Below are 25,725 nucleotides of genomic sequence, written 5' to 3'. Positions count from 1 at the left end.
TGTTTACTTCATGTCAAGTCAGGTCAGGTTACAGAGTCTTGCTTTCTACTGTTCATGTTCACGTCAGGTTTAGTTTACTTCATGTCCATGTTTCGCATGTTCCTGTTCAATTTCATGTTCTCGTTGTCATAGCTGTTTAGCTGCTCCCAGTTATTTTCTAGTTTAGTTGTGTCCCAGTACGTTTTGCCTTGTTTTCCGTTTTTGATATCAGCCATAATAAAGGCTCGCTGTGTCTGCTTATGGGTCTGCTCTGCAAACACAGCGGCAACCTGGCGGTGACACACGCTTCTTTTTTTTTGCTTTGTTTTTGTTTTTATTGTTTATTTTATTTTATTTTCAGTCGTTATATACGGGACAGACATGACTCGGGGAAGGGAAAGGGAGAAAGAAAGAGAGGGAGGGAAAGAAAAACAGCGGGGAAGAGGAACGGCGATAAAGGGCACAAAACAAAAAAGAGGTGGGGGGACAAAAAATACATATATATATATCAATCACCTGGATCACCTGTTGAGAGAGGGAAAAAAAGAAGAGAAAACAAGCAAAAAAGAGAGCAATATAATAAACAACAATAATCTATGTGTATATAACAGTAAATACTAAATATTGGATATTATTGTGCAGCATGTAAGATCGACAGCGCAGTGTGCTTTGAGGTAGCAGCCAAAAAGGGTGTGGTTTGTATCTGTGAGCACCCGTGTGTAAACCTGTGAGCATGAGCGCGCTTGTATTCAAAAGGTTCCTTCATGTAACGATTTCGCTAGAGGGTGTGGGGAGCCATAGCCCCGTCCTCCAGGGCATGAAGCAGGTATGGAGGAAATCCAGGCTCCAGACATCCAGAGACCCTCAGAGCACAAGAGACCAAGGAAGACCAATGGAGGGGCAACCGTGCCACTCTCCCAGAAAGAGCTGAGGAGAGCCCCAGATGAGGGGTCACTCAGGAGCCGCAGAGCAGAAGCCAGAGGGGGTTGAAGTGACGTGCCCGTGAGCTCCGCCGGCAGCCAGCTGTGCCAGAGTGGACACATGTTTCAAAAGATCACCTCAGAATGAATTCTTTTTTTATTTACAATAAATATAGTATATTTAATAAAGGCATGGAAGAGATTACTGTCTTGAAAATTTTCTGTTATAGGCACTCATGGTAGATAGGGATCGGTTGAATGTTTTGTTTTTTTTATTTGTATTTACCAGCATTTTCAAGCCCTCATAACCCAATAAGTATGGGTGATCCCCTTAAAGTTGTCTGGTTCTAGTTTTTAACAATCTTTCTATGACATTTGGTATGATAGGATATATCCTAGATTCAGTAGAAAACTGTACCAATTAAGTGTCCATGACAGTTACAGAAACGGGCATTGGTACCTTGGGTGCTTTCTATGTTTTTACTGAAGAAACTTAAATGGGAATTTAAATGGGGATGACGGTGTACAAAAGTACGGAGACAGAAAGAAACAACTCATGATCCAAAGCATTCCATATCATCTGTCACACATGGTGGAGGCAATATTATGGCACTGGCATGCCAATGCAGCGGAGTGTTTATTGATGATGTGACTCCTGATAGAAGTAGCAGGATGGATTCTGAAATGTACAGGTCTATGCTCTTCTCAGATTCAGCCAAATGCTGCAATCTGATTGGACAATGCAAATGGTCCAAAGCAAAGTAGAAAAGCTACCCAAGAGTTTCTCAAGGCAAAGAAATGTGATGCTATTCAAAGGCCAAGACAATCACCTGATCGAACATGCTTTTCAGTTATTCGTTTCAAAACTGAATGCAGAAAGATCCACATACAACAGGTAACTGAGGATGGCTGCAGTAAAGGTTCGGCAGAGCAGCTGATTTCACTGGCTTTATGTATGTAACTTACATTTTACTTTAAATTAAATTTCATGCAACTTACGGCAAAACTATTATTTTTTGCTACCTTGGACTGAAAACAGTCGATCTTGTGCTTTTGCAACTTAAAATCTAGAACAATCAAGGCAAATGTGTTCCTACATGTTCCTTTTTTTCTCAGAAAAGTCAAGTAATTAGGTTATACCCATGTAGAGTATACCTGTAGAGACAGAAATGGACTTTTACTGTCACCTCCGTTTCTGAGAGTGTTATCCAGTATTTTCATGTACTTGCTCGATTTAGGTTTCTCCTCTCCATTCACAGAGAATCCAGCTCAAGGTTTAGATACCCACAAATCACAGTCTTCTGGAAATAGACAGTGCCCGTCGTTAACTGTGCTCTGGCCACACTTGCTGATTCAAGGAGAAGCTGTGGCACTGACTGATGTCTCTCTTTCACTGCCTACAGTACCCCATTCTCTTCTTTATTTATTATTTCCATCACATACTCAGTTTTCCACCCTCTCGATGCCAGAAGTCTGCAAATTACCTTAATCCATTCTCGGTTTTTGTAAAAATACAATAAACATTTATATTTCGGGTTGGCGTGGCTGTTTAGGAAAACAACCCTGCCAGGCCACAGCTTTTAATCACATTAAGATTAATTCTGTTTTATCAAACCACCTCAATTGCCTACACATGTTAGTATAATTATCTGCATGTGTTCGCGATTCATTCCACCCTCTTTGACATGTCAGTCTAGTAGCCATACTGTCACAGCCCCTGTGGCGGAATGGAAATAATGTGGTGAGATCACAGGGGTTCCTTAAGTGCACCGTATTTCAAAGGGTGCCTGATGTGGGCAAGAACCAATCACCTGTTTGTTTTTAAAAGCAAGCCCTGTCTGTTATCAAATCATGAACTCCCAGATAGATAAAGCACAAACTGGGTTGCAGCCCACACTGACATGCATGTGTGGTTTGTTTGGATTCAGAGCTGAGCGACGCCTGGTAAAGAGAGGGAAATGGATGACATAACTCAGATAATTCTTTTTTTGTAATTGCTTTGCTTGGAATGATTGGGTGTTTTGCCTGATTTCTGGTCATTTGTCTTTGATAATTCCTCCCAACAAAGATTCTTTTTCTATTTTTTCAGAAAAGTAATGATTATGGAGGATCAAGACCAAAACATCCATCTGAGGAACCTGTCTCTGCAGCAGTCAGCGAGCGAGGAGGAGGCTCTGAATCTACTCTTCCTTGGTGACACCAATCGTATGATCGCTGAAGTAAGAGCAAAAAGGGAAATAAAGGCTTCTGCTGTTCAATTTACATGCAATGAAAGCAGTGTTAAGAATTAGGATTGTAGGCAGCATACAAAAATATCACTAACCACTACCGGGGTAAGCAGCATAAAAGGCATTTTTTGTCCACAAATGCAATATGCCTTCTAAAAGGTACCTTAAGACCCATCTAAAATATTATTTTGGTCCCATGTGGTCCTTTTTACCGTGTTTTTTCCCCAGTAAAACCAAGCATTCTCTCTGTAATTTATGTTTATGTTGTGGTGTTGTTTTTTTCCACACTCAGACGCCCAGACTCCCCACGCTGATGAGACATGCGGTGGGTCAGCTTTTGCTTTGGAGCAAAAGGCTGATCTCACCTCGTTTGCTCGTGTTGGTAATTTGTAAGTAAATAGCAGACAGTAAAAGTGAACAGGATAATCAGGTTTCAAACAGGCAGACTCTTTAGTCTTAATGAGAATGTTGAAGCCGTTTTTTTGTGTGTGGCTGTGATGCTATCATGAAACTAAACCAAAGTAAAAAAATATAGTAGATGTTTCAGGATCTAAGCTGGAGTTTCTGGAACTTTTTAATATGAACATTAAATAATCCAGTTATTCCATTGAGCCTCATCTAGACAGGAATTGTAACACAAACATGTGAGACAGAGAGAGCAGCACCCAAGGTATTTAAAAACCACGAAACAAGCAAAAGGTTCTGCAATAAGGACATTAAGAATTCAGAGGAATTAAAAATATGAGGGGAGAAAAAAAACTAGAAACAATGAAAATACAGTTCAATACAACACCTGCTCGACTATGACAAGAACAAGTCCATTTGGCAACAGACAAGGTTAAACATAAGAGTCTAGTAATAAGATGGACAGAATACTTGATCACAGGTGAGGCCAATTCAGCAGAGGTTATGTTAATGGCGGTGGGACAATCACAAAGAGTGGAAAACAACTCTGTATGCGATGACATCTTTCCGTGATCCCCCCAGTGTCAGAGCCTGGACCCTGAACAATATTACATTTGTTTTGCATCTGTTTGGTTGACACGCTTCCTATGTCGATTGCTGTGAAACCTTCAGGGATATTTCAGTGCAAACACATTCTCAGAAGTTTCATTATAAAACTTTTAAAGGGCTGCGCTGTGCAGCAGGGGAGACCCCACCGCTGTCCACCCACATTCAGACTTTTGTTGACTCGTCCTCTTTGGGACTTCATCACAGGAAGGTTTCTCTTGAGCCTGAAGCAAACAAAGAACCCTCTACATGGTCAAATGGTCTCTGCCAGAATCAGCACTCAAGTCCTTGCTCCATGCAGACCCTCCAATAAAGTTAAAAGCAATACTTTCTTTCTTCTGTTACTCCCAGCCATGTGGCTAATAGATGACACATCGGATCACATCACACTCCGCAGGCAGTGAGCTCACTCGGTTTGAGACTTTACAATGCCCTCCACAGCTTTATTGAACAGGACTTTAAAAAAAACGCACCTTAGCTTCACAAAGAAAGGTTTCCTCTCATTTGCTCTTTTCTGTTTCGGCTTCACATCGATGTCGGACTTAGACCTCTCCCCTTCTTCTCTCAGATTTCCTCTTGAACTTATGGGGGTGAGTTGGGTGCACAGAACCAGAATAGAATCCAATCAGAATCAAAATTATTTACAAGTTTGTACACAAATAGCCAAATTTCAGCTTCCCTCTCAGTATTTTGGATCAGCATCTCTATATATTTAGCAGTTTTTAGCACCACTTTCTGTTGATCCCCTGCGACACTGTGTGTGGTTAGTGTGAGGTCCTCATAAGGTCAGCACGTGGTCAATGTAGAACACAGGAGAATAAATGGCATGACTCCATTGAAGACAACTTGTACTTTACTGATGTTACTCCATAGTTTATATGTTTTGAACTGGGATATTTTCCCCTGTGGACACATTGTTTATAACTATTAATATTTATGGTGTCCCAGGTGTGCCTGCATGCTTATATGCTAAGTTACTCTATTACTTCTGGAACTATGATCCATCTGTTCATCCATCCATCCTATCATCTATCCATTTTCTTCCTGTCGGGAAGGGGGGGCTGAAGCCCATCCCAGATGCCACAGGGCAAAAGACAGGATATAACCTGAGCATTTATGCTTTCTATATTTAAACATCTTTAGCTTGCTGTGCATCTGCAAGCCCGCCTTGCACCAGCTTCTCCCTTTCTTGCTTTTTCTGATTTAATAATCACCCTTACATCCTTACTTATCATTTACACGACTGCTCTGTTTTCTACCTTAAGTTTTCCATCTGTCTGCATGGTAGGTCCCACAACATATATCCATATCCACAAGACTACAGATGGAAATAATGGAAAAGGGTTCCTGAATTAAATTCTCTACTTTAGCATGGACACACTATCCCCAACCTTGACCCATTATGCAAAACTATTAGAAATGTGATCCCAGCTCAACATATAAGAGCTGCCTCACATTACTTTGGGGATACCATATGGAGAAAAGATAGACATGTGCAGAGTGAAGGGAATTTGCACTGAGGAAAGGGATGACAGCAGAGGGTTAAGATAGTGAAAGGTCTGTCACAAGCTGTCATGACGCTAACAGTCAGGTGTTGGCACATTTATGCCGACAGTAAGTCAGAGTCAGAGCAGCTTTTTTAGACTGTCTATGGTGATCTTTTTTATCAGAGAGAAAAAGTGGCTCATGTCAATATCTTAGATGACTGAGAGTTGCACAAAAGGAAAAGCATGTCATCCGGGATTAGAAGCTAATACAAGATGAGATGACACCTCCTTTCTAATTAAAAGCTGCTTAATAAAACCTGCATCATATGTTCAAACTGCAAGAAGTGCATGCTCAGCACTATGTCAGTGAATGTCCATTTCCTCTGTTTATTCTGTCAGCGATGTCCTCATCCTCCTCTAGTTAATAAAACTTGTTTGTGCAGTGTGACTCACGCTCTATTTCTGTCTCCTTCTGGTCTCAACCTGCTTTCTGCTGTTCCAGTGGCCATCAGCCTCAGCTTTTGTCAAGCCGCTACCATGTGTTCACCGCGCATTGGTTACACATGCTGTGACTTTGATCTATAAATGAGTGGGAACAAGAAAAAAAAATAAGAATCAAAGGGAACATGTTTTTTTGTTGTTGTTTGAATTGGAAAATACCAGAAATGAAGAATTAATTCCCCCCTTTGTTTTTTTGTTTTCGCCATGTGTACCAGTTTGTCAGGATTCAGATTACTCTCACACAAACCTGCAACTGCAACATTATTTTAAAATCTGTTCTTGTCACTTGACCCCTTTTGTCATCCTCAGACTCCCATGAACCAGGCGTCCACTCGTTCCCACTGTATATTCACTGTGCACCTATGCAGGCGTGAGCCCGGTTCAGCCACCATGCGGCGATCCAAGCTCCACCTGGTGGATCTGGCAGGATCGGACCGAGTTAGCAAGACTGGTTTAAATGGGCAGCTGCTCACCGATGCAAAGTATATCAACCTCTCTCTCCATTACCTGGAACAGGTAGGAATCTTTTTTTCTTTGTTATATAGTAATACAGATTAGAATTAAAAAAACAGTTTAGTGTTAAGATATAATATATCAGTTAATTTAATGTTTGTCTTCTTGTTATTGATACCAAACAGAAATGGAGCTCTTTCCCAAGGACTTGCTTGCTTCATTTGTACTACTCCCTATGAGTTAATAACACTGACTGGATAAAGAAAGATGAAAATAGCCACTGTGAAATCTCCCACTGATTTGTGAAGGCCTGTTTTGAAGCCCTGGGCTGACTCAAAGACACTGTACACTCATATAATAGTGAACAATAGGGTAGGCCTTCCATGAAAGATGCTCTCAGTAAAGTGTTAACTGAGGTTGGATTTAGTAAAGAGTAGAAAAATTTTCTTACTGATTTTGCAGTTTACTATTTAGACCAGGTGGAGCCCATCTTTTGAATACACTGTACGATTACTTAAAAATTTGTCAATTAAAAATGTCAGTGGTATTTGTGAAGATATAACACTACAGATCCAGTGTTGCCCTACCACACAACAAGTAATTCTGATAAGCGCACAATCTGAACCAATCACATACTGTCCTTGGTAAAGGTAATTTCATAGCAAGAAAAAAATTTGACTATAACATAATATCACTCAGATTTTAGACTCCACCATCTTGACAGTTCAGTATTGCAAAAGTAGTAGAGAAATAAATTACTTTCTACATCAAGTAAATAAGTAATGTAGTAATATTACTTAGTAATATTGCTTTTAAAAAAGTATCAACTGATGTACAATTCATTACATTGTTGAGAATGGAGGCAGTTTGGTTAGCAAACTGCATTCATAAACTGTACAGATGCATTGCACAGACACACATATTGAGAAACTGGTAACAAATAAAGGACTAATAAAATAGTTGATTTTTACTCATAAAACTGAAGCATAGACTGCTTGGACGCTCTATTCCACAGATAAGCCATTGAGAATGCTCCAAATAGCATCAACTGCACACACACACACACACACACACACACACACACACACACACACACACACACACACACACACACACACACTGTGAAAAGATCTAGTTTAATGACCAAACTAAGGCTGGCAGACTGTGTCAGCACACCTATCTCAGTTATCCATGTTAATGAGTTATAAATAATATTCACTTGCAAGTGTTATAACCTATTCATAGAGGTCAAACAAGAGGCCAGGCTTTAAATAGGCTCTTTAATGCCGTAGTTGGAAATCTTAACATGAAAGTCTAAAGGGATTTTGGAGTCAGCTTCAAGTGGCCATTAGAAAAACTGCAGTTTTTGCCACTTCGTCAGTGGCTTAATTTTTAAGCTTTTTAAGCCCCTTGGTAATAAACCCAACAATGCTACTCAACACATGACTTTTACCCTCTTTCTGTGTATATAGTCCTTTAGTCTCTGGGGGGGTTAATGGCCCATATTTGTAGGATTTGGGCGTGGACATTTCCAATCTGTCTGCTGACTACATATTAAAAAGCTAAACTGTTGGCTGAGAATAGATGATTTTTGTTTTCAAGATTTTTGTTTTGCAGTTCAGTCCCTCATCGGTTCCTCATACAGAGGCATATGTGATTGGCCAGTAGAATTATGTGAGCAGCCTACAGATAGAAAGGTCTTATCTAGTGAAGATGTGATTAACACTGTAGAAATAATGCAAAAATAATGACAGCCCTTTGAATCATGAGTTGTGTGCCGACTTTCCCCGGGTTTGCGTGATATTTCTCAGTCATGTCAGCACTTTTCTCTTCCTCAGGTCATCATAGCACTGTCAGAGAAGAATCGTTCCCATATTCCCTACAGAAACTCCATGTTAACGTCTGTTCTGAGGGACAGTCTTGGGGGCAACTGCATGACCACCATGATTGCCACTATGGCAGTCGAGAGAAGGAACCTCGAGGTAAGCATGGTTACCATGAGGACATGTTCAGACGCAAGTCTCTTAGATTCCCTCAGAAAACAATACTTTGTTGTAGTTTTAGGACACTACTTTTGTCGGCGTGCTTTGGAGAGAAAGTCTTGTTACCTTTGTTGAGTCTCTGCATGCATTCCTTTGAGGAAATGTACAGTATCACATGATTACTAAATTATGGTGTAATCAGCGGTATTAATTTTCTTTCCCTCCTACTGTCAGATCGGATCACTGACAGATTTTTCAAACTATTTTCCTCAGGAGTCCATCTCAACGTGTCGCTTTGCACAGCGTGTGGCTGTCATCAAGAACGAGGCGATACTGAACGAAGAACTGGATCCTGCGCTGGTGAGACAATCAGACGCTCGCGCTGCCTCGCCAGGCCCTCGAAATTCTGACGCTGAGCTGCACAATCACACCACAGATCCATGACTTAATGTGCCGTTTTATTTTGGCCAGACCCTCCCTTAAGCTTCCAGACCTTAAATTGATCGGCAAATGAACGGCAGTGAGAATCCAGTTTCTAAACTAAGTGTAACCCACCATGTGCTTAAGTGTCCTCTTTGGGTTTCCAGCACCAAGTTAGTTTTTCCATTGTGACACAGTCATTCTGAAAGAAGCCGTTTTCCACCCTCAACACGTGGACGCCCGTCCATCTTGTGATATTTAGACTGCTCACACGTCCTGTTTGCAATCTCTCTCTGTCTTGTTTACATGCCTCCAATTCTGTTATGGCATATTCTCTCCCAATAATTCCGAGCCTCTTGAGAAAATATTCAGCTGGGGTCTGGTGTATACATATGTCCTTGCACACAGTCATGCAAGGAAGCAGAAATTACACATTGCACTCCTCACTGAGTACTGTTTCCCCAGATGTAGTTATGAGGAGACATTTTTTTTAAAACCAAGAGTGGGTAGTCGGCTGAACTTCATTATTTTTATTTGGTATCTATATATTTGGGATTGACTAATAATACTTTTTCAGGGGTGGTACTGGTAATTATTAATTTAGCAAGGAATAACAAATACCTCAGGAAGTTTTAAATAAATTCTGATTAAAACTTGTAGGGGTATAGAGTAGCAGCCCGTTCTCACTCTCGAGGCGTAATATACTGACGATTTGTCAAGTCCCGCGGCGTTCCTGAGGAACGTGAAAGGTGACCGTCCGCGTTCTTATGCTACCCGCCGGGTTATGGATGAAATCCAGTAGAATGACAATCCCGTGGTAATACACAATCCAGCCATGTATTTCAGCTATAACTCTAACCTTATCCCTAACCTTACACACATAAAAAATACACCATTAATAACATACCTGATAACAATTCATTTTATTTACCTATAATAACAAAGCCTACAGGGGATATAAACTCTACACAAATAAGTAGCAACACAGGACAAAAACGAACGAAAAAACAGGGCTCGGTCGGATGGGGCGACCCGTTGGGGGGATCGACAGTGCCCTTCCTGTCTCCGGCTGGAGACAGGCTCAGTCCTCACTTCTTAACCAGCACTTTAATGACGTTAGATAGTGTTTTCCAAAGCGATTTAAGTAAAACGAACGTACATGTGTAGATTCATTCCAAACGGTTCTCATGTTTCCTCATTTTTCCGATCTCGTAATCTAGGGACGTGTTGGGTGCCTGGAAGCGTAGCATATTGACAATTTGTGACCTAGCGTAAAATGTTACGCTTTGGGAGTGAGAACATGTTGAGAGTGGGGTCATGTTAACAATCCATTGAAATTTGCCTTACATCCTCTGAGGTCTTCAAGGTCAACTTATTGGTTTATTGGTTTAAAACTCACAAAAAGCATAGTAAGTTAGAAACTATGATTCTTACAAGTAATATTCATATTCATTTCATATTTGACCTCTGACCTCTCTTTCAAAGTCACTAGATGATCCCAAGGTCAAAATGATGACAATGCTGTATAGAGCTATTTTCTTACTGTCATTTTTTGTATTGACAACATATGGAAAGGTAAAGAGAAAGATATATGACCATTCATAATATCACATTACTTTGGATCGCTGACCTCTTCAAGGTCAGATAAGGTCAAACTTTCTTAAAATGTCTTTTATCTTTAAAGCTTTGCTTAAAATTCTACTGCCTTTGCTTTTGTAGGAGATGGTGCTGGAAGATTGGGATTCTATATATCATGTTATAATTTGCATCAAACTATCATGTCGCATTTGACCTCACTCACATTTCACATGTGCCTTTCTTTCAATTTGATCCCAAAACGTCTTTAAAGAAAGCCGTCAAGTGAAAACGATTGAGCTGCCTACTTAGTTAGAAATATATTGTTGTATAATATTGGATAAAAAGCTTGCAGTTAACAGTGCGGTTAATAGTCATGTCATTAACAGTAGAAACTTCTTAAAGTGCGTTTAAAATAGCAATGAAAACAACATGAATATATAGAAAATACAATACTACTGTCACGTCCGCTGTGGCAGACGTCTGGAGGTGGAGAATTAGGACCCAAGATGCAGGCAGCTGAGATGCAAGTGAGTTTATTCATAAGGTGGTGATACAAACAGAAACGGCGAATGTGTGGAGGGAAACTAAGCAAAACCTAAACTGGAAAAAACTAACAAAATGCAGAACTGAAACCTGAACGGAAATGCAGGGAGATGCAGGGAGACGCGGGGAGATGACACAGAATGATGCAGGAAAAAACACAGACAAACCGGCGACGAGCACACGAGGACACACACTATAAATACACAGGCAGGAACATGAGGGAACGAGGAACAGGTGGGAACACAGCCAGAAGAAATTAGACCTAACGAGACAGAGGAAATGCAAACTGAGCACACTGACATAAGACACAGACCTTCACAATAAAACAGGAAATACAACTGGCTCAAGGGCACAGACTTGAAACTACACAGAGGGGACAGAAAACAGGGACCTGAGAAGTAGAAATACAAAACAAACCATCAACCTAGCAGTCAAAACCCAGAAGAAAACAAAGATCAATGATAACACAAAAAACCAAAATGCTGGATCACCATCCCAGGAGCATAACAACTATTACCTTAAAAGGAAATGCTGCCTAGAGACTGCTTTGTGCTCTTGGGGGCTTTTTTGTTACATATTATTTCATTCACTAGTAATAGGAAATCACATAATCACAGCCAGGTTAACCTCTGACACGATGCCCCTCCTTCACTATTTCTGGTAAACTATATAACACTGTTCTTAACAAAGCTACCATTTGCCTCACAGAAATAGTTAAGTAATTTAAATTCTCAAAAACAGTAACAAAATAGTAATTCTAGTTATACTAGATGCTTTAGAATACCTGTCACACCTTCCACTGTTACAGTGTGCAGACCTGGTAGTTGTTAAAAAGGCCTAATGGGTGGACATATGGTAGCGAGTCATCACTGCTGTATCTACTTCCTCTGCTCCCACCCTATCGACAGCTACTGTATTACTGCTGCTGCTAAGACTTGGCTGGCCACTTGCAAACCCCACAGAGGTATTTTTAAGAGAGTCTGCGGCCGGCTCAGTAATTGTGACAGTGTCTGGCTGCTCCCAGTCGGGTCCGGCGCAGTTACAGCTCCAGGCAAACCCAACCTCCGTGGGCAAACCTCTTGTCTCTGTTTATGGATTTTTAGTGTGTTTCTCATTTTATGTTCATTGCTTCTGTCTCATCTATCTCTCGGCCCAGTTTACTGAGGAAAATGCAAAGCAAGCAGCAGCGCAGTATGCAGAATAGAGTGATGTCATTTATTGTGGTTAGGGGGGGACACACTGACTCCAATTTTTGGCCTGCCCCGTCTGAAGGCGCACTGTGTCTTGGAGTTGCCGACTTTGGTGATTTAAAACCTGAAGTTTGCTTTTCACAATGATTTGTCTGGTCCTATACTGTAGCCTGCAGGCTTCAAATCCTGAGGAGCAGGAAACCAGCCAGACCAGACAAAACACTGAACACGTCTCTCACTGACAGGCAAAGAATGAGGTGTTGAAAGTGACCTGTGATGATGATGAAGTCAGCCACAGTGGCTGCACCATATAAGGCTGCGTCGGTTAGTTCCTCTAAGAGCACTAATGTTGGCGTTAATCCTTCATTTAGATCCGGCTGATCCCAATCTGCATTCATCAGTGGAGATTGTCAGCAGCTATTGTAACAGTCACATCTCACTGATGCATTTATGTGTTTATACTCCCATTATTTATATTTTTTTAATTCTTAAAAGGGTTAAAAATGTTGGCTTGAGGTTATGCATATGTGCAGAGGTTAACTTAGGGACCCTCTTAAACTTAAAGCCAGTATTCACAAAAACGCAAACAACATCCAGCTTTAAAAGACAGCTCTGAGATTAGCGCATACCTGTGACTCAAACAGACGCCTGCTTATCACCATCCAGAGAGACATGTTCAGGAAGCTGATGTGAAAATCCTTGCATGGGGTTTATAATCCTGGGTCATTAATCTGTCCTTTTATCAACCGTTGAGACAGGTTGAGATGCAATGACGTGTGGGATATTTTACTTGGACACCTTGGGCCTCTTAATACTTTGTTTAAATGTCACGGCATTTAAAGACTATTGGTTGGTGACCATGCACATCCCCGGATATGGTTAGCTGACCATTTTTGGGAATTTTGCATTAACTTCACTGTACTGAAATGGTCTCTAAAGTCTTAAGATCCAGTAGAGCATCTTTAGAATGTAGTGTAATGAGACATTATCAATTGTAACTGCTCAATCATAGTTTGTTATTTTGGATAAAAAAATAAGATGATTAAAACTAGAATTAATGTCTCTTAAAACGGCTCCATTACATTTCATTCTTCAATTAAATGTCACTAAAACTATGTTTTTGTACCCAAAGTTAGTGCTTTAGTAGTGTACCCCTTTGGGTTACTCATACTCCTGGTTGGGAATCACTGGTTCAGTGTAGTGCTTCTTGTTTTAGTCTGTAATACCAAAGTAGTGCCATATGACACAAGAAATTCAGCCCATGTGTTCGCATTTTGTTGTGGAGGATAAAAACCTAGCACACAGTTAGTTGTAATGGGAAATTTTGCCTAATCTTCCTTTATAAAAGAGGCCCCATAATAGCAGCATGTTTGTGAGTGGCATACTGCGTAACACTGCACATATACATTTTTAAGGTGTAACCTGTGGTTATACTGCGGGTTATACTGCAGTGCTTACACTTTAGTGTGGGTGGTTATGTGCACAGGATGGAGGGTATGTTTTCAAGAAGAGGAGGTATAATTTAAAGTTAGGCCTGTTTAATGTTTCAAAGTTAATTGCGTTTGTCAGTACATAGACTGTGACAGACATAAATGTAGAGGGAAAGAGAGAGAGGGAAAATGAGCATCTGGATGTTTCTTCTATCATCAGATTTGTGTAGTTGGGTTTCCATAGGGTTTGCTGACATCATCAGTCACATGGTTTGAGTCCGTTTTTATTCAGAGCCTGCCCTGAAACTGTGGTGCCAGTGTGGGCTTGGCGCTCTGAAATAGACTGCACAATTCTGCTGACCAACAACTGGTGGGCAGCTTTTGGGGATGCAGCTGGAAGAATTACATCAGACCACGAGCTCCAAAAAGGAGATACAGGGAGCGGCTCTGGCGAAGAGTGGTCAGATGTGGTGTTTGGTGTTAAAGCATACAATAAATACAGGGACGGGATGATGTGGGGTGATCGAGGTTGAAACAGCAAAGTCACGCCTTTCCAAAAACACACAACAGATCCGTTTCTTCTTAGAAGCATCTCAAGTTGTGTTCGAGTGTCTGGCTGCTTTGGCTTTTCAGTTTGAGGTTGACACTCAGTCTGACCTTTGTCCTTGATTTAATTCTCACTGACCTTTAACTCTTTAGCAGCTCTGTGTCAGGAGTGGCACTGACGAACACTTGCACACAGTCGCTAATTTCTATTCCCTTTGCTCTTTGCTGTTGAGATATTTAAGTAGGATTTACCCTTAAGTAAGGGGGTTTTAGCAAAAAGAACAATGGCCACTTGTGTTTTTAGAGGGTTTAGTGTGTTGTTTCATTTGGGGATTTATGTAAAATTTTTATTACACTGGGTTTGGCTTCATTTCAGTAACTTCATGATCCATTGACTTAGACTATTTTCCCCACCATTAACATGTAATTGCATGTCTCTGTTTTTCTCTTTTGGGACTGTTTCCTCTTTTTGAACAGATTTCCAGTGTGTAAATACCAAATGATTGAGCCAGTCATTCACAATGTTTTTCCTGTCCGGATCCACATTTTCATTTTACCATAGCACTTTACGTTAAGTCGTGGCACATGAGAAGTGGGCTCACCTCTGACCTCTTGCTCATCATGTGGGATTTAATCCCACTGAATATGTCTGTTACAGAAACACAAAAGGATTAAACATGGGAGAATCTTAACGTGAAGTTTTCATTGGTATTTAATGCAAAAAATGGCTCTACTATTAGCAAACTGTATTTTTATTTAGAGGTCACGGAGCCAGCTTCTGCCATTAAAGCTATACAAGCCGCTTTCACGCACACATTCGTGCAGTTTGTTGTAGCATATAGCTGCCCCTCCTTCAGCCTGATCATTTTGGAGAGCTCTTCCTGTTAAAAGGAGTTTTTTCCTTCCCACTGTCTCCAAGTGCTCCTCATAGGGAATCACCTGATTAGTGCGCTTCTCTCTGTTTAATATTTAGCATATTTAATATTGTACTGCCTATGCACAATGGTGAATTGGTCCCACATTATTGAAATATTACACATTCTTCTCTGACAGTAGATTTTTTTTTATAGAGAAACATGGTCACAACGGGTAAAAAAATATGAATTTGCTGTTGATCAAAGTATTACAGAGTCAAGTGTTAATTTAAGATGATGCGAGCATGCAATAAATTTGTTTTGTATGTTGTAACAGTTTGTTCTCTTTCTGCACATAAAGATTTTGCTCATGTGGAGCTAATTTCCTTATCAGCCTGACACTTTATGGACAAGAAGTGCATTTCCTGTTTAAAATGTCTTGTGGGTGATTGGCAGTGTTAGTTCAGAGGACCTTAAACAATTAACCAAATCATGTCTCCTCATACCATTATCCCCAGTATCACCACAGTCACTGGTATCTCATGTTTTAGTGAATTAAGCAGAGTTAATAGAGCATTAACACATTCATGAAACCCAGCTGAACGGACACCGTCCCGTGAGACGAGCAATGTCCAAATCTGTGATCACTGACTGACTAATCCTTTAGGTGTTAGGTAGCCAGATGGCAGCTAATCCTCTGCTAGACTGACATGAGGCTGCTTAGACTGACCTCTTTAGGCATGGACCCTTTCAAAAGAGGGAGACACATTCTTATCTCCAGAGAGTAAAGGTTGTGGTGGTGAATTCACTTTTATCTTTTGTTATTAAGCCTCTTTAATCAAAATATCTCTCTAGGAGCCTTGGTTCTCAGTGATAAACAAGCATACTGCTGCCAGTTTAAATCACTTGAACGAGGCTTCTTGCTCTAAATAAAAACACCTTTCTTGATCAGTAGTGTTTCTCAGGCTTATGATTTTTTTTAACATTAATATGAATTCTTCTTGTAACTATTTTTTCCGAAACCTGGCTTTCTAAGTACTTATTTAAGAATCCGTGTCTGGGCTTGGTGTCATACTTTGCTTTTTATATGTATATATAGAGTAACCAGACCCGGACAGCCAGCAGCCTGTTGGCTTGGTGAGTCCTTACCAAACACGTGTGGAGAGACAGCCACCGTTGAGGTTTAATGCTATTTTGTGTTTTGCTTTCTGCATTTTTCTTCTTCGAGTATCCACTTGTCTGGAATCACTTAAGTTTGACCTCAGAAAGCATCAGCAACATAAGCCGCAAGATCATTTTCAGCAGGATTGTCTCATCAGTTGGCAGCAGCTGGATAGTTTCTGTCTGCACGTGCTTGTGTGTGAGCGTCTGTCTGTGTGGAGTACTGTACTTGCAAATGTGTGCATTAATCCCCACTTTTTGTCTATATGGTGTGTATTTCAGCTGATAGCAAGTTTGAAAAGAGAGATCCTGTCACTTAAGGAGGAGCTGGCCATGGTGACTGGAGAGCAGAGAGACGACCGACTAACTCCAGAGGAGATCCAGAAGTACGTCACCTCTACTTTTTTAAGTCCTCGTCTTTTCAATCGTTGCATTGTCAGATGTTGTTCTCGAGTTAACTAAGTAACTAAGTAAGTCTGCTCCACAGACTGTATGTAAAAGAGCCAGTATGACGTCACATGATGATATGTGGGTTCTGCATTAGTGTTATTACCATCATCATGTTGTTTTTCTATGCCATAAGATGATCAGATGAAGATCACACAGACACAGATATTGCTAATTAGTGCTTAGTTAAAATTTCATGCCATTTAGTTTCACTGAGTCAGATATGACCATATTTAGATTAGAGGGCAGAAGGTTAAGCGCAAACAGTAAGTAGTTTTGTTTGCAAGCTGCATCAACAAACTGTATAGGTGCTACACAGATGCACAGGTACCTGCTAATTAATGCTAAGTAACAAACAATATCCTAGAATTGCACTTACCAAAACTGGAGCACAAACTTCTGAAATCTTAGTACAGTGAACCGCACAGAAAGACATGATTTTTCATGTAATTGCCTTAGAAAAGGCACCAACACCACAAACACGGCCCATTTCAGATGAAGCCTAATGGACAGCTAGCATCAGCATCAACCTGTTAATCAAACAAGGCAAGCCCCTAATATTATAATCAAATTATTATTATGATTATTAATTTGATAATTGGAGACCAAAATATTTTCTATAGCTAACTGTGAACATGTCTATTTCTGGTGTAAAGCTGAATTTTTAACATTGAAGTCTGTTGGGATAGTCGTTTTGTTTTTCACTGAAGCGTTTGCTTCATTTTCAGGCCTAGAGAGTGCTGTGTTGATCCTTTGGTGCTCCTCAGACCCACAGAAAAGTGCCGAGTATACTTTATGGACTGTAATTTGTATTTGCAAAGCTCAAACCCACAGATTCTTAAGGAAAAATGTCTGTTGATTTATAAGTATTTGGGGACTGCCTAAAGTGCCTATATAACTTATGGTGCTGGCTTCACATTGGTGCTGAGTTGAAGTCTTGCTCAGTGCGGCTTAACCAGATCTCGTGGCGTTTCCCAGGACTGCTTTATTTCTGCTGCTGTACTCAAGTGGCAGACTGACCCAGGCAGTCGGGCAGGGCCAGGGTTCAGGCCAGAGGTTTCATGGAGGATTTGGCAGACTGCCCCTCAAATGCTGATGCATTTCCCATACCGTGAACATTTCCCACAGTTCACCCATTTTATTATTTCCTCTCTACCCAGGTGATTATCCTTGATTTGCCTCTGTTTGTGGTCAAACTCACATTGGGAATCTTTAAAAGTATCTATTATGACCACATTTGCTGGACATGCTGAGTTTTTTTGTTGTCGTTTCCTCTCTATTTGATGTCCCCACTCATCTCTTGCGCTGATTGATTACACATATCCTGGTTTATTTACTGTCACAGTTCCAAACGCACATACATCCTCGGGAATGCTGGGCTTTTATGTTTCCAAAAGACGATTGCTGTCTTTTGTGTCAGTCCACATCTATACAAGCTAAAGTCAAAGTAAATATTTTAACAAGCAGTGTTAGTTTGCTATACTTGCTTGATAACGGCACACATCACACACAGTTGAGCCACTTCTTGGAAAGTTTCCGATTCTGGTGTTTAATAGATTTTTTCTTTCCTCTTCCAAAGTATTGTACATTGCATCCAAGAGCATTCTTAAGGTTCATGAAACCACTGATGTCTTGCAGGACCCTGAAACAGGACCGCTGCGTTTGTTTTAAGTCCTTCATCATGTAAACCTTGCGTGTTCTTATGTTGAACAAAAAATAAAAACCGCACACTGTCGTGTCTACACTGGATCGGTTTGGACACTTGCCTCCTGCTCTTTTCCTGTGGCCGCTTCCAGATCTTGAAGAACTAATGTTTGGACTATCGTTTAACGATAGTTTATCAACAGTCCGGCCCAGTGGAGCTGAAACACAAGTTTAAGTAAATAGTTTTCTTTGACCAGACTCACATTTTAAACTACTCAAATGTACATCTTAACTGTTTAAGTGCTGAGTGAGGAAGAATATAAGAGGGAGTGTGGCACTGCTTAGATGGTCTCTGTGTGTTTATGTGCACGTGTTTAGATTGGAGGAGCTCGTCAAGGCTTATCTGGATGATCCCGATTCAGATGTGACACTGTCACTGGGACCAGACATGAGAAAGATCCAGTACTGCTTCTCCCTGCTAAAGGTAATGTATTCACAGTAACCTCTGTGTACAGTCTAAGGAGCTTGGAAAGAAAGTGACTGGACTTCTTTAAGTTTTGTGAAGACACTCACCTCTCATCCAAGAGGCTTCTTCAGTTTTAAAACCAAATGGTGGAGAGTTCCAGATATTTAAACTCTAGTGGGGATTGTCCCTTAAGAGTGTTGTTGACCCACTATTGATCATGTGCCTTGTCACATGACCCAAGGTGTGAAACAAGGTCATTACCGATATTATTCGGTAAAATCACTGTGAGACTACCATTACTTGGATGACTGAGAATCAACACAGACACTCGGTGTACAGCATCTGCATGCTGGTGTCTCTGTCCATCAGTCGTTACTAATGTTTGTAATAAAATCCACACGCCGTTCGCATGCTATCACATCAGAAGAAGTTTCAGTTCAGATTGTATTAATATTTTTAAGCTGATTTCTACACAAACTGTGGAAAGTGTGAGGACAAATGACATGCGGCTGTAGCTGCTGACAGTCTGCTAGGCGTCGCCTCAGCTGGTGAACCGGACACTGTTTTTTTCAATTTTCATTAATCGGGTGTTAATGTCTTTTTTAAATTAGGTTCTTTTCATTTGAACAACAGATTTTCAGTGAATTCATTATAAATTTAATCATTTATCTTTTTCATGTCTGTTAAAATATGCAATTATTTTACTAATTTGATTACACATTTATTAATGAACTCTAAATCTTTTTAATGTCTATTTAACAGTTCAGTTACTGAATTAATGAAACCACCAAAAATTTTGTTTCCCACCATTTATCACCTCAGCTTTGACCAGGTGACCCACATCTTCTGAACTGCTCGCCCAGCTGTCACCCCCCGAGTTATGCTTGAAACTCATTTAAATTAATTTTCTGCTTTCAAGCAGTTAAAGGCTCTGTGGAAAGTTACTGACTAATCAGAAGTTTATGAAATAGCTAATATTAAAATCATTAACTAGAAATGTTTTGCATGCATACTCAGTCACGAGAAACATCTTTTCGGTATTGTGTGTGGCAGCTAAAACTCACTCTGAAAATGTTTTACTTCTTACTGATGTCAGATTTCACTCAGAGTTGTTGATTTTGATGGCTGAAGGCTGATTTTCCCACAGCCTGACTAAAGTCTGAACACAGAATTTTGCAGTTATTTGCCATTTAATTAGATCCTAGGTGTAATGTTGGCACACCGTCCTTAATGCACGTCTTTAAGTTAAAACTTTCCAAGAATTTCCACCTGATCATAGCAAACAACCCATCTGAAAACTCTTCCATACCATTTTCTTTCCCACTCACCTAACCCGAGTCACTGGAAGGCAGCGGCACTGTCATTTGAAGATGTGTTGTGTATTTTTCACAGTTTGATGACATCTTACTTACTTGAAAGTGATGGCCCTGTGACGACCTAGGAGACTTTTCAGGAGGCTTTGATTACTTTCAACAGTGAATTAGATAGGCAGTTAAGGAAACAGTTAACTGAGATCAAACATATTTACATGAAATATTAAAGCTGATCTCTTCGGCTTTTTCTTTATTTCCTTTAATAATCCTGTTCCAATGCTCTAAATGCTCAGTTTTACATCGTTTTGTTTTGGGGGTTTTTGTATTTAAATTCTTGGCTACGTATTGTGTCATAGAGTGGAAATATCACAGCAGTACGGTGGCCCTGAGAGGCCAAACAGACTGCAACTTAAGAAAACACCAGCAATAAGAAAAACGCTGTGTTTCTCCCCAGAAACACTTCCCTTGTGCCTTTGTTTTTTCTATTTTTGCTTTTGTTTTTCCTGTTTACGTTATGTTTTGTGTGCTTTTGCAGCGTTTTTCTTATTGCTGGTGTTTTCTTAAGTTGCAGTCCATTTGACCTCTCAGGGCCACCGTATAGCAGTGACCAACATAACATTAAGAGCAGAGTACATCCTGGCCACTTTTGCATATTTACTGTCCTGTAAAAAAGGTCATCTTCATGGTTTTCTATGTAAGTTAATCAATAATAATACTGCAAAATGTATTCGATTTATATTAGCGGTAGATTTGCAATAAAATTTATGAGGATAAGGATAATAATTATAACTTTAAACAAAACTGTTCAAAACACACAGTTACAAAGTGCTTTATAGTTTGGATTAAAACCATACATTTGAGAAGCGTATTTGAGAACTATACAGTACATTTAAGCGTACAGTCGAGGATGTGTTCCTACATGCATTTACGCTTACCTACAAACATTTAGTGTGAAATAATGGGTTAATGATTAAGGAAGAACTAACCTATAAAAATTAGTTTTCAGTAGCCCTTTATATTCACAGTCTAAATCTGCAAAATAATTGTTAACTTAAGCTTTAAAATAAATTTAGTAAATACTGGACATCTTGCATGCTACAAGTATCTCAGATAGAAAGAGAGAGAGGCAATCTTGGTGGTCAGAAATCTGACAGATTTAGTGATTGTGTCAAATAAACAAGTCGTTTCCATAGAGACAGCTTCTGGTTTTAACTTGTTCTTAATTCAGATTGTGTGTCATTATTTTAAAATAGTGGGAGTAGCTGAAAAGATTACATTTATTCATGTTCAAGCTTGTTGAACACGAAGCTTGAAGAGCGCCATGTTAGTTGGAGTGATCTGATAAAGGGCTCTTTACCTGTGGAGGTTTTGATTGGGATTATAGTAATGACATTGTTGTTGTCAACTCTAGAAAAAAAATGTTCTCTTTCGCCGTCACTGTAGCAGCGCCACCTGTTTGCTGCTTGTGGTATTTCATAGAGGAGAACCTGCAGCTCCAACTATGACTATGTCATTTTAACTGCTGGTGGTTTTCCCTGTAGATGCTTACTGGGCTGCATCCTTTAAGCCTTTTTATTCACACATGTGCTAAATACACTTGATTGTCGGCATTCATCTACAATCAGTGTTTGCCTTTCGCTGTGTCAGTAAGGTGGCTATCAGCCTGGCACTGGTTATGTTGTACACTAAAGAGTCACATATCTCTAGCTGTGAGCTCCAATTGCTGTTCGAACCTTCTAAAAAAGTTGACTTAAGTGTTCTAAAAAGTATAAATTCACGTGTTTAAAACTGATTTAAAACCTTTGAAGAAACATCTGTCATGACCTTATGTTCAAAACATCTATGTATGGTGTTGAAGCGATATCAACTGAAGTTTAAATAGGGCTGGGTTGTACTTAAGTGCAATACCAATTTGTACCACAAGATGCTACACTGTGTTAATACAACCTTTATTCAACCGTTAGAAACATTGTTTTTCAGTGAAAACAGGCAAAAGAAAAAGCCTTTTGCTGAAATGCCGGTAGCTAAAAAGAAATAGCAAAAGCAGCACATATTTGAAAACATACCCAATAATGATGGTGGTTGGTGCTGCCAGGTGGTGAAGATTATAGATTGATTTTTCAGTCCCAGAAAGTATCTTTAAAGGGATAGGTTCCTGAGACTTTTGTTGAAATACGTATATCAAAGGGACAGCACAGGTTGAGTTGTTTGGAGACAAGTTAGGCTACGTTCACACTGCAGGTCTTAATGCTCAATTCAGATTTTTTGATCAAATCCGATGTTTTTATCTGCTTGTTCACACTACAAATAAAATGTGACAGCAAACGCGCTCTAGTGTGAACCGTTCACGGCCGTCAAAGCGTCCCGCATGCGCAAAAGAAGATGTCACACACAACGCGCTCTGTTTAGACCCAGACCAAACAGTATTGTTTGACTGATGGCCGTTAATATTAAGACTTGTTTCAGACTTTACGTTTCCCAACTTTGCTTTAAGTTATAAAGTTATTTTGTTATTTACATATGGCCTAATAATTATCCTTATTGCTGTTTCAGAGAGGAGCGGTGCTTCAAAGGATAGTTGCAGATTTCTTGTCAGAATCTGCAGATTATACATTACAAATAAAATGTTCACGTTTCTCCAACGTTGTCTTCCCAACAGTTTCACTAACATCTACACTGCATGGCCAGGAAGCGTTCACGATGTCTTCTTGGGTGCTTCTCCGGCGCTGATAATTGGCGTCTGTCTTGTGTCAGTGATGTAAAAGACGGATTTAATGCGACATGACCATTCAAACAGCAGTCGCTTTCTAAAACATCGGATATGTATCGGGTTCAGTACCACATACGAAAGTGACCCAGATTGGATTTGAAAATATTGGATTTGTGCTGTTCAAACTGTCATACCATGATCGGATATGGGTCGCATAGGGTCAAAAAAGTCGGATTTGATGTGCTTTCGCCTGCAATGTGAACGTAGCCTTAGAGCGGCAAGGCTGAGATGTTTTGGACTTGTGCAAAGAAGTATTGTTGTATTTAATATCTGGCAGCTGCTCAGACTGAACTAAACACCTGGGTGAGTTGTTGTTAGAAAATTTGTGTTTTTACAGTTCTTTTTGCGTTGTATATCTATTCAGTTTGCCCTTGCATGTTGTGCGTAAAATGTTTGTAGAAAAGTTCTCATTTATGGAGAAAGCTTGAGGCAATGACGTGCTGCTGCTGCTGCTGCTGCTGCTGCTGCTGCTGATGAGCAATGGGAAAATGCTGCAGTACTCACGCCGTCCCTGGGCTTTAGTTTGGTTGAAGTTTGAGCAGCCACCAGAAGCTGTTCCAGACCCCACTTGAATGTCTGTTTATCTCTCCTTCAGTTTGTTATGATCCGCAAACTCTATCTCCCGTTCAGTTTACATTCCTCCGAGCATCACCCGAGTCGCACTCCAGTGAACCTGTAAGAGTTCGTCCAGTTTGAATTTCATTTCATTTCTCTTTGTTCCCAGCGCTGATTGTCACCATTTCAGGCTTTTGTTCAACAGTTTATCTTTTGTGTTTCTGTGCCACAGTGATGAGGCTTGTAGAAAGTCATTTTACAAGCCTGGGGAGCATCATCCTAACGCAAAATGTTCAGGGACAAGCTTCACCCCTCATCTGTACCTTCTGCATGTGGAAAAATTACATTTCCCCTAATATGTTTCAGATTTAAAGACCCTGTCTGAGCATCTGTGCTAAAAAAAAATTTCACGAAATCTTTCTTGTAACTGTCTTTGTGTGTGTCCGTGTGTGTGTGTGTGTGTGTGTCCGTGTGTGTGTGTGTGTGTGCAGGTAATTATTTGGGACAAAAAGGGAGGAAAAAAGAGATGCAGTGATGACAAAGCAACACCAGCAGCAACAGTGAGGGAAGAAGAAATTCAACACAGCCACCAAAGTGCAGGAGAGGTGGCCAAATTAAAAGAGATGCTCGGGCAACGTGATAACGAGATTAGTATCCTTTGGCTTGCTGCAGCTAGCTTACTTCATCTCCAGTTAATTTCTATTAAGACATATCTGATATTTGGTACTGGAAGATTTTTTTCTTTCTGTTTCTAGTCTGCGTTTTATTGATCCATCATGTTTTTTTGCAGGCATTGGTTGCACATAGATCAAAGCCTGTGTGGAGAGGCAATAAGGGATTGAATGTTCTGAAGTGCAATTTCAAAACCAACAGCTACCGTCTGACTTTTTTGGTTTTTTTAACAATAAAAAACATGTTATTTTGATATTCTGGCTGCACTAAAATTGGCTTTTGCATCCACAAGCTTAGTCAGTAGAATAGCTGCCAGGTTTCTGGATTGAACGTCAATAAGGAGCAATAAAAATCTGATTGTACTAAAAAATTGTTTACAAACAAAGGGCAAAAGGATTAGGGACCTTGGTATGAAAATGTATGTAAACATCAAACCTCTTATGTGTTTTAACTTATTTTGACTAACTACCTATCCCATATGGTGAAATGACTGTTGAATTTTTACCCAAAATGTATTTTTCAAAGATCTCGCCTGTGAGTTATCAGGAGACGGGACAATCGTCCAGGGTACCATTGCTTGTTTCTGTTACTCTACCTCTTAGACATTAAATTGGTGCAGTTTTGATGTTAAAACTATGATGTATGCCATGATACTGAAGCTCCAAGTTGTTATAGGAGAAATCAAGCTGAATAAAATCAAGATTTTGGGTTTAGGTTGTGACACTTGGAGCGTGTCTAAAATTGATTTGGTTTCAGTTTTTAATTGAGCTCTTTCATCTATTATGAAAATCAAAAATGCTGGAAAAAGTACCGTTAAAACAACTGAAAAACTGAAATTTTGACCAATTATTAATTACTTTGAGGACCTAACTTAGAAAGGTAAAATTTTGCATGGCTTCATTAAATATAGTGAATGCACTGGTACCTATATAGCACTTTTATACTCTAATTGAACACTGAAAACACTTTTTACTATAAGCCTCATTCATTCAATCAAACACAGATTCATACAAACTCTTTTTTGCTATACTTTGTCTAACAGTCGGGCACACACTCACTCCGATGGATGCGTTGGCGTTAACTGTGGGTTCAGTATTTTGCCCAAGGATACTTTGACATGCAAACTTGAGGAGCCAGGGGGCAAACTGTCAACCTTTCAACTGGTAAAGACCCACTCTACCTCCTGAGGGATGGCTGCCCAAAATATGCTAAACTTGGTGTACGAAAAAAAAGTAATCTAATTCCAAAGAAGTCAGATAGGAATTTCTTTCAGATTTGTTTGATATTATATGGACTCATTGTGTTACATTTTGGTGATCTCCTTCAGTGTTTGATTGTCCAGTCATTACTTTTTGGGCCAGTGATGTCATCGCCACGCCCCAAAAAGTAGAGAAGGAAAGTTATGTGCACCCGTTAAAATAGCATTATCTATCCTCCAAAATGCACAATGTGTGGCCCACACAGGTAAAAACACACACAAGGAGTCTATTTATCTTATGCATGGATATTAGCCGAACAGCTAGAACAATATTAAGTCATAACATTTGTTGGGTTCTTACTTTTTTACCTTAGACC

At 40.0% G+C, this 25,725-nt stretch overlaps 1 protein-coding gene across 3 annotated transcripts in view; it reads left to right on the top strand.

Moving 5' to 3' along the window:
• Window positions 1-25,725, top strand: part of kif6 (kinesin family member 6) — a 79,487-nt gene that overhangs the window by 16,109 nt on the left and 37,653 nt on the right. For all 3 annotated transcript variants that reach the window (XM_013271532.3, XM_005477498.4, XM_013271533.3), the window contains 7 exons: window positions 2,989-3,118; window positions 6,436-6,642; window positions 8,418-8,561; window positions 8,835-8,921; window positions 16,566-16,669; window positions 18,753-18,858; window positions 23,970-24,129. In XM_013271532.3, coding sequence (XP_013126986.1) covers window positions 2,989-3,118; window positions 6,436-6,642; window positions 8,418-8,561; window positions 8,835-8,921; window positions 16,566-16,669; window positions 18,753-18,858; window positions 23,970-24,129 — 938 coding nt within the window. The remainder of the gene's footprint in view (window positions 1-2,988; window positions 3,119-6,435; window positions 6,643-8,417; window positions 8,562-8,834; window positions 8,922-16,565; window positions 16,670-18,752; window positions 18,859-23,969; window positions 24,130-25,725) is intronic.

This window comes from Oreochromis niloticus, linkage group LG19 (genome assembly GCF_001858045.2).
Source record: "Oreochromis niloticus isolate F11D_XX linkage group LG19, O_niloticus_UMD_NMBU, whole genome shotgun sequence".
Classification (NCBI taxonomy): Eukaryota; Metazoa; Chordata; class Actinopteri; order Cichliformes; family Cichlidae; genus Oreochromis; species Oreochromis niloticus.
This window is presented reverse-complemented; position numbering and strand designations above follow the sequence as displayed.